The sequence below is a fragment of the Thamnophis sirtalis genome, unplaced genomic scaffold (genome assembly GCF_051295495.1).
Source record: "Thamnophis sirtalis isolate CommonGarterSnake01/CBP01778 unplaced genomic scaffold, rThaSir2_p1.2 scaffold_9, whole genome shotgun sequence".
Lineage (NCBI taxonomy): Eukaryota > Metazoa > Chordata > Lepidosauria > Squamata > Natricidae > Thamnophis > Thamnophis sirtalis.
This window is the reverse complement of record NW_028261389.1, coordinates 46,345,197-46,357,614: the sequence shown is the minus strand read 5'-3', so window position 1 is coordinate 46,357,614 and position 12,418 is coordinate 46,345,197. Positions and strand designations below refer to the sequence as shown.

General features: G+C 41.0%; 1 protein-coding gene across 4 annotated transcripts in view; it reads left to right on the top strand.

Annotated features, from left to right (window-relative positions):
- RAB3IP (RAB3A interacting protein) overlaps positions 1–12,418 on the top strand; it is a 44,401-nt gene that overhangs the window by 20,688 nt on the left and 11,295 nt on the right. For all 4 annotated transcript variants that reach the window (XR_015697751.1, XM_087723453.1, XM_087723451.1 and 1 more), the window contains 4 exons: positions 6,893–6,988; positions 7,495–7,572; positions 8,970–9,173; positions 11,239–11,367. Coding sequence is in view for 3 of the 4 variants with exons in the window: in XM_087723453.1 (XP_087579579.1) it covers positions 6,893–6,988; positions 7,495–7,572; positions 8,970–9,173; positions 11,239–11,367 (507 nt within the window). In the remaining variant the exon portion in view is untranslated. The remainder of the gene's footprint in view (positions 1–6,892; positions 6,989–7,494; positions 7,573–8,969; positions 9,174–11,238; positions 11,368–12,418) is intronic.

Sequence of the window (12,418 nt, the reverse complement as noted above, 5' to 3'; positions counted from 1 at the left end):
GTTCAGTTCAATCCAAAAGGATCTATTAGGTCTCTCACCCGAGGAATAAAGATGTAAGACACCGGCCTTGTTAACACTGCCGGGCACAAACAAGCTGGTAAAAAATCCAAGGGCTCCTCCGGGCTCCTCTCGATTATGAAAAAGCAAAGCCAAATGTCTGGAAAAGGCCAGGAGATGTCCGAATCGTCGCCAGCTGATAGAGCGATGGGGGGGGGGGCATCTGGGAGGAACGCAGCGGCGGCAGGCAAGGCAAGCAAAGCCAACCGCCAGGTCTCTTCAGTGCCATCCGAGATCAGCCACCCCCTCTCTGGCACGACAGCTTGCTGTAAATCTAAGTTCGAGGCTTCCCCCGGTCGGAAAATCCACAGCGAGATCGAAAGACGCTGGGACCGTTGGAAACCGCCGGGGAACGTCGTCGTCAGCATGCCACCATTTCCTTTACAGTTAGATGGTCGGAGGACTACCGAGGGCGGTCGCGCAGCCTGGGAGCCGTTCGAAAAACGGCAACCCTCCAACAGCCGCCCGCTCGTGTCCCCTGGATCACCCTCTACCATTGGAGCTCCTTCCCGCATCGATTCCGACTAGGTTCGGTGGTGTTTTTTGATGTTTTTCGCCTACCTAGTCGGAGCGAGGAAGCGAGCAGCAGCCATCCGCAATTCGCACATGCGCAGAATTTTTAAGACTTATTAACAAGACTGAGGCTGATTTGAATGTGGATTTAAAAATGGAAGATTATAACAATTATACACATAAAGATTTTACAATGAATATAGATAAAAGAAACCACCTGGTGTCTTAATACTTAAAAGATATACAGAAATAACAAACCAGAAAAGTGACTTGTATACCGTTCTTAGTTTGTATTTAGAAAAAAGATGTTGGAGGAGATAAAGAGAAAATTGAAAAAAATCAAGGAATCTATTCAAAAGGAATAAAGATTAAGATTGTTAAAAGTAAAATGAAGGAACATAAAGTGGGGTTATTTGATCAAGGTTAAAATGTATATGTTTCTGGTAACTCTTAATGGATTTTTGCTGATGAGGATTGAAAGATGAAGTTCCAAAATTTATTTATAAATAAGACTTAAGATAGAGGAAGAAGAGATCCTTTGTTTTATCCTGTTTCCCTGAAAATAAGACCTCCCCTGATAATAAGCCCTCCCTGAAAATATTGCAACACAGCAGCAGCCATGAGGTGACCACCCTTGCCGCCTCCTGCACCTCAAGAATAATAAGGCCTCCCCGAAAATAAGGCCAAGTGCTTATTCCAGGGGTCAAAAGAAAATAAGACCCTGTCTTATTTGGGGGGAAACATGGTATTTTTAGGGAATGTGATAAGGTACTGTGTTAAATAAAGGCAGGACTATATAGCTGGTTTATTTATTGTTATTTCTGGTAACTCTTAATGGACCTTTGTTGGCTAGGATTACATGACTACAATCTATTGATGAATAAAAGATGCCACATGGCATGAAGAGTGCTTATGTTGCAGCATTAGAGAAGAGGATAAGCTACTGAAGTTGTTTGTACTTGTTATGATGAAGGGAGAAGTTATTTCTTTATATATCTTTTTTCGTAAATATGATTTTTTTTCCTTTTTGTACTTTTTAATTTTTTAATTACATTTTAGTGTTACAATTTTCATTTGTGTTAGCCTTATCTTTGTAATTGTAAATTTTAATAAAACTACTATTGAAACAGAAAAATGTATATTTTTCATAAAATGCCAATAATAAAACACCAATAACAATTAGCAAAATCGGTCAATCTGATAAAACAGCTGTAAGTATTGTACATTTTTGTGTTACTTAGGCCTGTATTAGGTAAGCATTTTAGCATTTGGATGCAATCTACCTTCTTTAATTCAAATCCATTGTTCTACGTTGTGCCTTAGAGAATTAAAAAGAGGTCCTAACTGTCTTCTGTATTAAATCATTTTATATATTTTAAGAGCACCATTGTATCTCACAATATAGTCCCTGATTGCTACTCTTCTCAAAGTGTGGTGCCAAGAACTGCACCTAGTGCCTAAAGCAGAATAGAGTGGACTAATTAGTACCTGTCCTTTAAAATTAAACTTGTGTTGGTGCAGCCTAAAATTGTATTTGTCTTGTTAGCAGCCACCTCACATGGCTGGCTCATATTCAATCTTTATTTTTGAGCTAGCTTTGTTTCTACTTAATTGCCCCAGTACCCAACCTATATTTTAACTAGTTTGCTTATTAATATGTCATGGGGTAGTTTGTCAAATGTGAGGTAAATGTGGGTTACATTTGTAGAATTCCATACAACAGACAAAAAGCAAATAACATTTCATGGAAATTTAAAACATGGGGTCAACTATAGAAAATTGCTATATCTGAAGCTGAGCAGGGGTTTTAGCACATCTTAAAACTTGGGGGTAATAGTGGGAAACAGTGGAAAATTCTGTCTGTAGATAGATATCCACAGTCTGGTGAAGGTGATACTTCCGCTGTAGAATAACTTAGCATTTTTTTTTAAATTTGAATTTGTTTTGCATAAGACTTCTAAGAAAGTGTATTTTTATACCTCTTTAGAGACTGATAACAAAAATGCTGACCAGTTGCATGCTGGTACCTGCCTCCCAACAGCGTTGCAGCAGCCCTCCCCTCGCTCCTCGAGTCGGTAGCCGAGCTGGCAATTGAGTTCCCTAGACTTATGGTCTTGGGGGACTTCAATTTGCCTTCGCTTGGTGAACACTCTGATGGGGCGCAGGAGTTCATGGCTTCCATGACGGCCATGGGCTTGACCCAGGTAATTCGGGGCCCAACCTACTCAGCGGGTCACATGCTCGACCTCGTATTTTTCTCGGAGCAGTGGACTTGTGATCTTGGTCTGAGGGGTAATGAGATCATACCCCTGTCGTGGTCAGACCACTGCCTACTGAGGCTCGACTTTCGGAGACCAAACCCCCACTGTAGGGAGGAGGAACCGACCAGGTGGTTCCGCCCCAGGCAACTTATGGAGCCTCTGAGGTTCCAGACAGAGCTTGGGGTTATTCCTGATACTCTCGCCCACAGTCCGGTGGAGACTCTGGTTGCTGCCTGGCACTCGGCAGCATCGGAGACCCTTGACCGGATTGCGCCACTACGGCCCCTCCGAGGCGGCGGATCCCGGAGGCCTCCTTGGTTCACCGAAGAGCTCCGGGAGATGAAGCGCCGGAGGAGACGCCTAGAGCACCTATGGAGGTCCGATAAATCCGAATCGAACCGAGCAATCCTAACAACCAGCACCAAGGAGTACATCAGGGCACTTAGGGCAGCAAAAAGATCTCACATTGCCACCTTGGTTGCGTCCGCTGAGTCCCGCCCAGCCGCCCTGTTTAGGATAACCCATTCCCTCCTAAATAGGAGGGATACGGGGGAACCCTTGCAGGGTAGAGCTGAGGATTATGCCCAATTCTTAGCGGACAAAATTGCTCGGTTTCGGTCAGATTTGGACTCCATCCCTGCAGTTCCAGCTGAGGCACAAGAGGATGAATTGGTAGACCACCTCTGGGTTGAGTTTCAGGATGTTGCCCCTGGGGATGTGGACAAGGCCATGAGAGCTGTGAGTGCCTCCACCTGTGTACTGGACCCGTGTCCCTCATGGCTGGTTGCTAACAGCAGTGAGGTGACACGAGGCTGGATCCAGGCGGTTGTCACCGCCTCTCTTCGGGAGGGGCACTTCCCCGCCGCACTTAAAGCGGCGGTGGTGAGACCCCTCCTGAAGAAGCCATCTTTGGATCCAGCTGTCCTTAACAACTACCGCCCAGTCTCCAACCTCCCATTTGTTGGGAAGGTTGTTGAGAAGGTGGTGGCCTTCCAGCTTCAGCGGTCCTTGGAGGAAGGAAGCTATCTCGACCCCTTCCAGTCAGGCTTCAGACCCAGTTACAGCACAGAAACCGCTTTGGTCGCATTGACCGATGATCTTTAGAGAGCCAGAGATGGAGGCCATGCCTCCATCCTGGTTCTCCTCGACCTCTCGGCGGCTTTCGATACCATCGACCATGGTATCCTTCTGCGACGACTGCGGGAGGTGGGGGTGGGAGGCACTGTGTTACGGTGGTTTTCCTCCTACCTCTCGGACAGGTCGCAGTCGGTGTTAGTGGGGGGGCAGAGATCAACCCCTAGGCCCTTAACATATGGGGTGCCGCAGGGGTCGGTCTTATCCCCCCTACTATTTAACATCTACATGAAACCGCTGGGTGAGATCATTCGGAGGCACGGGATAAGATACCATCAATACGCGGACGATACTCAATTGTATCTGTCCGCCCCGTGCCAACTCAATGAAGCGGTGGACGTGATGAACCGAGGTCTTGAGGCCGTTATGGACTGGATGAGGGCTAACAAGCTTGTACTCAACCCGGAGAAGACCGAGTGGCTGTTGTGCTTTCCTCCCAATGATTCGATCAGCGTTCCATCGCTCAGGCTGGGGGGTCAAACCTTATACCCCTCAGAGAGGGTTCGCAACTTGGGAGTCCTCCTGGACCCACAGCTGACTTTTGACTACCATTTGACGGCTGTGACCAGGGGGGCATTTGCCCAGGTTCGCCTGGTGCACCAGTTGCGACCCTACCTGAACCGGGAGGCCCTCACAACAGTCACTCGGGCCCTTGTGACCTCTAGGCTGGAATACTGCAATGTGCTCTACATGGGGCTGCCCTTGAAGAGCATCCAGCGACTTCAGCTAGTCCAGAACGCAGCCGCGCGAGTGATTGTGGGTGCACCTCGGTTCACCCACATAACACCTATCCTCCGCGAGCTGCGCTGGCTACCTGTCGATCTCCGGGTGCGCTTCAAGGCGCTACTTATCACTCATAAAGCCCTCCATGGTAGTGGGTCTGCGTACTTGAGAGACCGCCTCCTGCCAATTACCTCCCTGCGACCAATTAGATCACATAGATTAGGCCTCCTCTGAGTTCCATCTGCCAGTCAGTGCCGACTGGCAACTACACGGAGGAGAGCCTTTTCAGTAGTAGCTCCGACCCTTTGGAACGATCTCCCCGTGGAGATTCATACCCTCACCACCGTCCAGACCTTCCGCACAGCCCTTAAGACCTGGCTAGCCCGTCAGGCCTGGGGACAAAGATAACTGTCCCCACCCGAATGATGAATGAATGTTGCTTACTATTTTACTTCTATGTATTGTTGTGTCTATTGTCTGTATACCCCCCCCCTTATTTTATGTAAGCCGCCCTGAGTCCCCTCAGGGAAAAGGGCGGCCTATAAGCATTAATAAAACCTAAAACCTAAAACCATTCCAGAAGCTTGATGTTTACCTACACAGGGAGAGCTCCTTTCCATTCTGGGATCGTGCAGCCATTGCCCTGATCTACATTTCTTAATATTTACTGCCCCCTAGTGCTATACATTATCTTTAACACTAGTTAAAGTGTAGAGGATTAACACTTTGGGACCTAAATTGAATTTTTTTTTTAGTTAACCAGTTTTTGTATTCAGATTTGGCTACAAATATAGAAGATATATGATTTTGTTAAATGTAGTTTGTGTGTACATATGTGCAAGTTCCACACATTTAATTGTCTCACCGGTTCAGAAAAATGCCTTTAATTACAGGCAAAAAAAAAAGCAATGCAACAATTGCACTTCAACTTATGGACACTATGTTAGCTGCCACATAATATGGACCAAGGAGGTTATTGAGGTCATGTTATATCTTCATATCCCTGGGTTCCTTGTGTTTTCATTTTTCCATTTTTTGCTCAGCCACTGTAACTATTATTGCTCTTTTGAGATTTCTTGAATTTTCTGGCTGTGGGAAGGGTTGTTATTCAGGTATTCAGTAGATATTTTGTAAGCAGTATCAAAGTTCAGTCCTTAGAATCTCAATATAATTTGGGGAAAGGCCTCTCTAAATTTCTGGAACTTGCTGCTCCTGTGATACTGTGCAAGACGAATCACAAAATACCTTGACATACCATAGTATAATTGAAGTCTGAAAATAGCAGGAAAATACTTCATTGGAATACTTGGACTAAAAAGGGGTCAATACTTTAAACCAGTTGATTTTTAATAGTGATTTTAACAATTGTGAGATATTACTGTTTGAATTTTAGTTTCCTTCAATATACGCTTGCTGAATATACAGCTATATTAGTATATAGAGCTGAAACATCTCCTAACTGAATAGTATAGGCCAGATAGTTAGCAGCCTCTGAGTGTCTACAATATTGATTTCTTTAAGAAATGCTTTCCTTGCATGAAAACCTACCATTTAATTTTATAAGCTACAAAAGATGAAATTAAATTATTAGTTATGCATTGATTTGTGGAAAGAAGAATTGAAATTTTCAGTTTTGGAAAATCAGTGGTTCAGGTGGTAAAAAAATACATTGCTTATGATTTTAAAATGAAATTAATTCATCATAAAATTTCATTAAAGTTTTATTTGACCCCTACAAGAATATTTTAAACTAAGTTAAAGGGAAATTAAATTTCTTATTTTGAATGATATGAGCAATTTAACGTAACATGATTTGGTCTTGTTCTTTTATTGCTTTATTTTGGTTTCAGATTTTAACATATATGTTAATATAACTTCAGAAAGACCTGTTTAATAATTTCAATATGACACTGAACTATGCTCTTTAAGTCAGAAGTCTACTTCTTAAATTCTCCCGTGTAATATGAGCCAAAAAAAAGTGAAGAAGGTAGAGCTTTCATCTCCTGTTGTCTTTGTGATATTTTATATTAAAAATGGATTCTATGCATTTTGATTAGTTATAAAAAAAAGCCAGATCCCTGAATGAAATGCACATGGCTGTCTAGTTGCACATAACATGAACCTAACTTCCATATTCTTTTTGAGTTTGCAAGTTAAACCTGTCATTTATGACTGTCAGAATAACATCCCCGCCCCCCTCCCAGGAGCTCAAACTAAAAGATGAAGAATGCGAGAGACTTTCCAAAGTACGTGATCAACTTGGCCAGGAACTGGAGGAACTCACTGCTAGCCTGTTTGAGGTTTGTTAAAAGACTTTGGTGTAGTATACTCTAGGAATGATACGGCTAATTTCATGAAACCTTTTCCTCCTAAAATAGCAAATTTGGGAAATTGTTTGTGCTTCTGAACGTTGCATATTCAAAATGAAGAAAATCTCTCCATAGGTTAGATGATGTTATTCAAATTTATGTTTTTGATTTTAGAATGATATTTTCACAGTTAGCTTCTCAATGGTAATCAAGTCTCAGTGACTGTTTAAAATTGACTTAGATTCATTTTTCCAATTACTGTGCTATACTTCAGTAATTTTAAGGCATGGGTAAAAGGTCTGAAGAGTGAACTATAACATTTTCAGAAGTTGTGTCACCACAGTTGCAATCACCAAAAGGATCTTATTTCTGTCTAAAGCTTCTTATAAAAGTAAAATAAAAGAGAATTTTAAAATTGAATATATTGGATCCTATTTTACACCTATAGTGTAGATCTGTGTGAAGTAATTATACCACATAAGCTTTGTTTTCAATAGGAAGCTCATAAGATGGTGAGAGAAGCTAATATAAAGCAGGCCACAGCAGAAAAACAGTTGAAAGAAGCACAAGGAAAAGTGAGTTCTAATTCTTGATATTATAGCATTTACAAAATTTCTCTTTCTCTCTCTGTGATTTTCCAACTGCATTTCAAATGTACAAAGTTCAAAAATCAGTTTAGTTGATTTTATGTCAAAACAATCTAAAGAGAAATTGGTGAGAAACTGTATTCATACCATTTGAGAATAGGGTTCTTATTTTGGGGATGATTATTTTGCATAAAGAGCTAAATCAGTATTCAAAGTTGCTGAGCCTTTTCAAATTTAACTCACTGCTGAAATGATCAGTGTAATCAATCTATTTGCCCAATTTATATGCTGCTTTTGTGGTTCAAATTGAACACTGTGAGTGGCTCGTATTTTTAATTGACATAAAAAGATAAAAAGAAGGAAATTAAAGCAATTCCTGGCAAAAAAAGAATAACTAGCATAGCTCTTAACTGTTCAATTCATAGTTCCCCTTTCTTTTCTATTTTTAATTAGATATTTTATGTTCCCTGTCAGAGTCTTGGCAGCGTGGCTATTATTATGAGATAAACACTAGGAGCAAATCACAGCACACACAGCCTTTAGACCAGTGTTTCTCAACCTTGGCAACTTGAAGATGTCCGGAATTCAACTCTCAGAATTCCCCAGCCAGCAAATGCTGGCTGGGAAATTCTGGGAGTTGAAGTAAATGAGATACACCACAAGAGAGACACCTCTTAAAAAGGTAAATGACTTGTGTGGACCAGAGTCTTAAAGAGCCAGTGCCTGTATTGCTGAATCATCCTCTTTGCATCAGCTTCCAGTTTACAGCTTACAATCAGCTGGCAGCTATTAAATCCTCATTACCTGACACTCCTACCATTTAAAAATGTACAGCTGATAATCCAAACACTTTAACCTAGTCTTTATACTTTTCTACAGATATGGGTTTTGTTAACATATCAGCTGTATTACAATAGCTAGAACAATGCTGTAATCTGATCAATTTCAAGGAAAATATTTATTTATATGTATGTGTGTCCCCTACTAAAAGAATTTTCCATAATTCGATTACTGTTATACATAAATATAACATGTATACAGAAATTCAAAAGATACCAGATTTTAGTTGCCTTCAAAATCAATCTTGTGGCTAGTTTGCTACCTACGCATTGAAATCTTGATTTCCTGGGATTGCAATTCTTTTTATTTCAGTCATATTGGCTTTGAATTGCACAGCTTATATTTATATCCACCTTCCAATAGCAACGGGCCATGTCTTCTCTTGTTATAAATAAATAAATAAATAAATACATACATACATACATACATACATACATACATACATACATACATACATACATACCCACCCATTAGTATCTCATCTTACTGTGCAGGATGCAGAATGGCATGCTTCTGATACTTTTTTCTTTTGATAATATATTTAGATTGATGTACTTCAGGCTGAAGTAGCAGCTTTGAAAGCATTAGTGCTATCTACTTCTCCAACTTCACCAACAAAAGAGCTTCAGTCTAGTGGAAAAACACCCTTCAGAAAAGGCCACACAAGGAACAAGAGTACAAGTAGTGCAATGGGCGTCAATAACCAGGAGGTTAACATGATGCAGCCAATTGTAAAGGACTGCAAAGAGGTATTTTAATAATTGGGATTTGGTGAAATATGGAGCTCAGGGATTACAAAGATTATTGGGTGCTTTTACAGAAAGTCCTTGATTATTATTTGAGCCTTCTTCTCCTGCCACATGCAATTGAAACTCTTCAGTAATGGTGTTTGCAACTTGTAATGTTTTGTTTTAAAGAAAAGTCTATCTGTAATAACAACTTGTTAGACCTGTCATTATATTCATATGAATGGATTTTGACTGGAACATATCTTTGACAGATACTGATTTCCTCTGTTTCAGTTTTAGCCACATACAGTACAAGGAAATGCTATATTGAGGAGAAACTCTAATTCTTCCTCCCCTATCTCCTGACTGTGGTTTGAATGATATAATTGCAGCTACACATTTAATGTAATTTAGGGTTAGCCTTTAGTTTCATTGGCTTAACAAGGCTTCTTCCTATATTAAGCAAGCTAGTCATTGTCAAGTTTTTGTAGGATTAAAATTGGGAGTTAATTCTAATAGGAAAAAGTAGATAAAGAAAATAGAACCTCTTTTTTAAAAGTTGCAGGATTAAAGCACTAAATTAATGGCAACTGGAGGAATCTCAACAATATGCTGTGTTCAGGAGATCTCCCATTTGTTGCATCCATCAGCCAACTATACCATCCACTATTTCATTCCTGTCAACCATCCAATTTATCAGCCACTGATACATTTATTGAGCATGTTTAGTCTACTTTTCCTAAGCAGACGGAGCATATATTTGCCATGTAACTTTAAATATTGGTGGTCCCATAAATTGTTAACTTTTTTTAGTATGGTGCTACTTTGGCTTACACTACTGCTTATCTCTTAAATCCGGTAAGAAAAATTGATTGAAGTTATGAACAATGGCATATATGTATGTAAATATTAAGAAGCCAAAGGTAGAAGTTGACAATTAAGTGACACTACAGTTCAGTTGTCTCTGTTCTGGGTATTCTTCAGATATGTGGACTTCAATTCTTAGAATTCCCAGTCAATATAGCTATTGCTGAACTGGATACTCAGTTTGGTGAAGTCTGCCTTACGTGTCTAGTTCTGCAGTTTACTGCCTTGAAACTGCTATGCAATGGTACGATGGAGTTTCATTATCTTGATTTAAGTGGAAGAATGAGTCACCTGCCAATTAATGTGGATTCAGGGTTCTTAACAAAACTCTGCTGTCCACAGATTTTTATCACTGAAGTGCAAATGCTATGTAATGTCTATCCTTTGTTAATTATGGTTTGGTACAATATGGTTTATGGCATATAGCAGCAATGGTGAACCTTTTTTGGCTCGCATGCCATAAGAGGAGGGAGCGCAGGGGGGGTTGTGTGCAGGTGTGCCACACCCATAATGCAGTGTGCGACCCTCCAGTGTGCATGCGTACACTACAGGCGCAACCCCCCCCCCCATTTTTTGTATGCTTTTTTCACCCTCCCCAGGCTCCAGAGGCTTTACAGGAGCCTGGGTAGGGCGAAAACAGCCTCCCCCACCTCCCTGGAAGCCTTCTGGAGGCTTCAGGGACCTTCAGGAGGCTTCCCTGAAGCTTCCAGAGGAGTCCAAAGGACCCTTGAGCAAACCGTAAGTGAATTCCGGTTTGCTTGGAGGGTCGTTTTAAGCGTTCCGAAGACTTCAGGGACTTTTAGGAGGTTTCCCTGAAGCCTTCGGAGCAGTCAAAACGAACCTCCGAGCAAACCAGAAGTCATTTCCGGTTTGCCCGTAGGGTCGTTTTGAGCGCTCTGAAGGCTTCAGGGAAGCTCATGAAACCTCCAGAGGGCCTCTTGGGGGGGGGGGCGGTGGAGGCTCTTTTCACCCTTCCCAGGCTCCTATAAAGCCTCTGGAGCCTGGGGAGGGCAAAAATGGCTTTAAAAAGGGTGAACTCAGTTGGCCAGCGCGCGCATACGTGCTGGGCAGCTGACAGGGCAGCGCCTCGCATGTCCTGACAAATGGCTCCGCGTACCACCTGTGGCAAGTGTGCCATAGGTTCGCCATCACTGGTATATAGTGTGATTCTTGAATGAAGACTTGCACTCTCATTTTGCTTGTTTTATTTCAATGTTAGGCTGATATATCTTTATACAACAAATTCAGATCCTGGAAGGATGATCCTACCATGGACAGGACATGCCCTTTTCTCAATAAAATCTATGAAGAAGATATCTTTCCATGCTTAACCTTTTCAAAAAGTGAGGTAATGCTTTGAAAACATATAGTGATACTTAGATTGGTTAGGTAATATGAAAGAATGTCTTTTAAAACAACTACCACCAAATACTTCGATATCTTCAGTTAAGTCCAAAATTCCCTCTTTTACCTGCAAAGTATTTCCACAGAATTATAGGTGTTTGTATTGCATAAACTGTAGCTCTGGACCACTTCACAATGAAGGTCAGAAATATTATTTCATGAGAAAAGTTTTCTTCCGGATTTGTTATTGAGAATTTCAAAACAGCATATTGAACCTTTGAATAGTTTCAGTTGATAAGGAGTCAATCTGCATATAGTCCACGATTAGTGACTGCCTCATTTAGTGATCCTGAAGTAACTTAACCAGTCTTCACATTTATGACACAAGTCTGTAAAGCAAAGGAAAGCTGAAGTAAGGTCATAAGCACAGTCCCAACTTCACTTTATAACTGCTTTGCTTAAACTGCAAGCTGTTTTGATGGAAAATATTGCAGTTAGTTTTACCAGATTATAATTTCTTTTGTTTCTCTTATTTTTGTACAATTTGCTATTCATCTTACTGCTCCTAAGAACTTACTCTGTTGAATACAGATATTGCATTGGTTCCTAATCTTATGAACCCAGAATTAGCTTCATAATTAACCAAGAATCTCTGGGCAGTTCTGCTACATTGCTATTCTTCTTTCCACTAGCATTAAAAGCTGATATGTTCATTAGTTTCTCAAATTGAAAGCCATGTATCTTAAAATATAAAATATTACACACTGAGAATGCTTTATTCTTGATCATAATCCATCAATGGGCAACCGTGATATCTGAGCTCTTGTTTGTAGGGTAGCCATGGGATACTCTAGCGTAGAAACAAAGAAGAATTGCAATTCAACTCTAAAATGGACTTTGCTTTCATCATCATCTCTGCCTATAAAAATTTGGAAGAAAATAATGTGAAATTTCCCAAAGATACTGGCCACCAAAATGTTGCCTTCCCTTGCAATGCAAATCTAAAGCTGGTTCTTATGGTAATGAATTGTATGGTTTGGCTCCTTTGGTGTTAC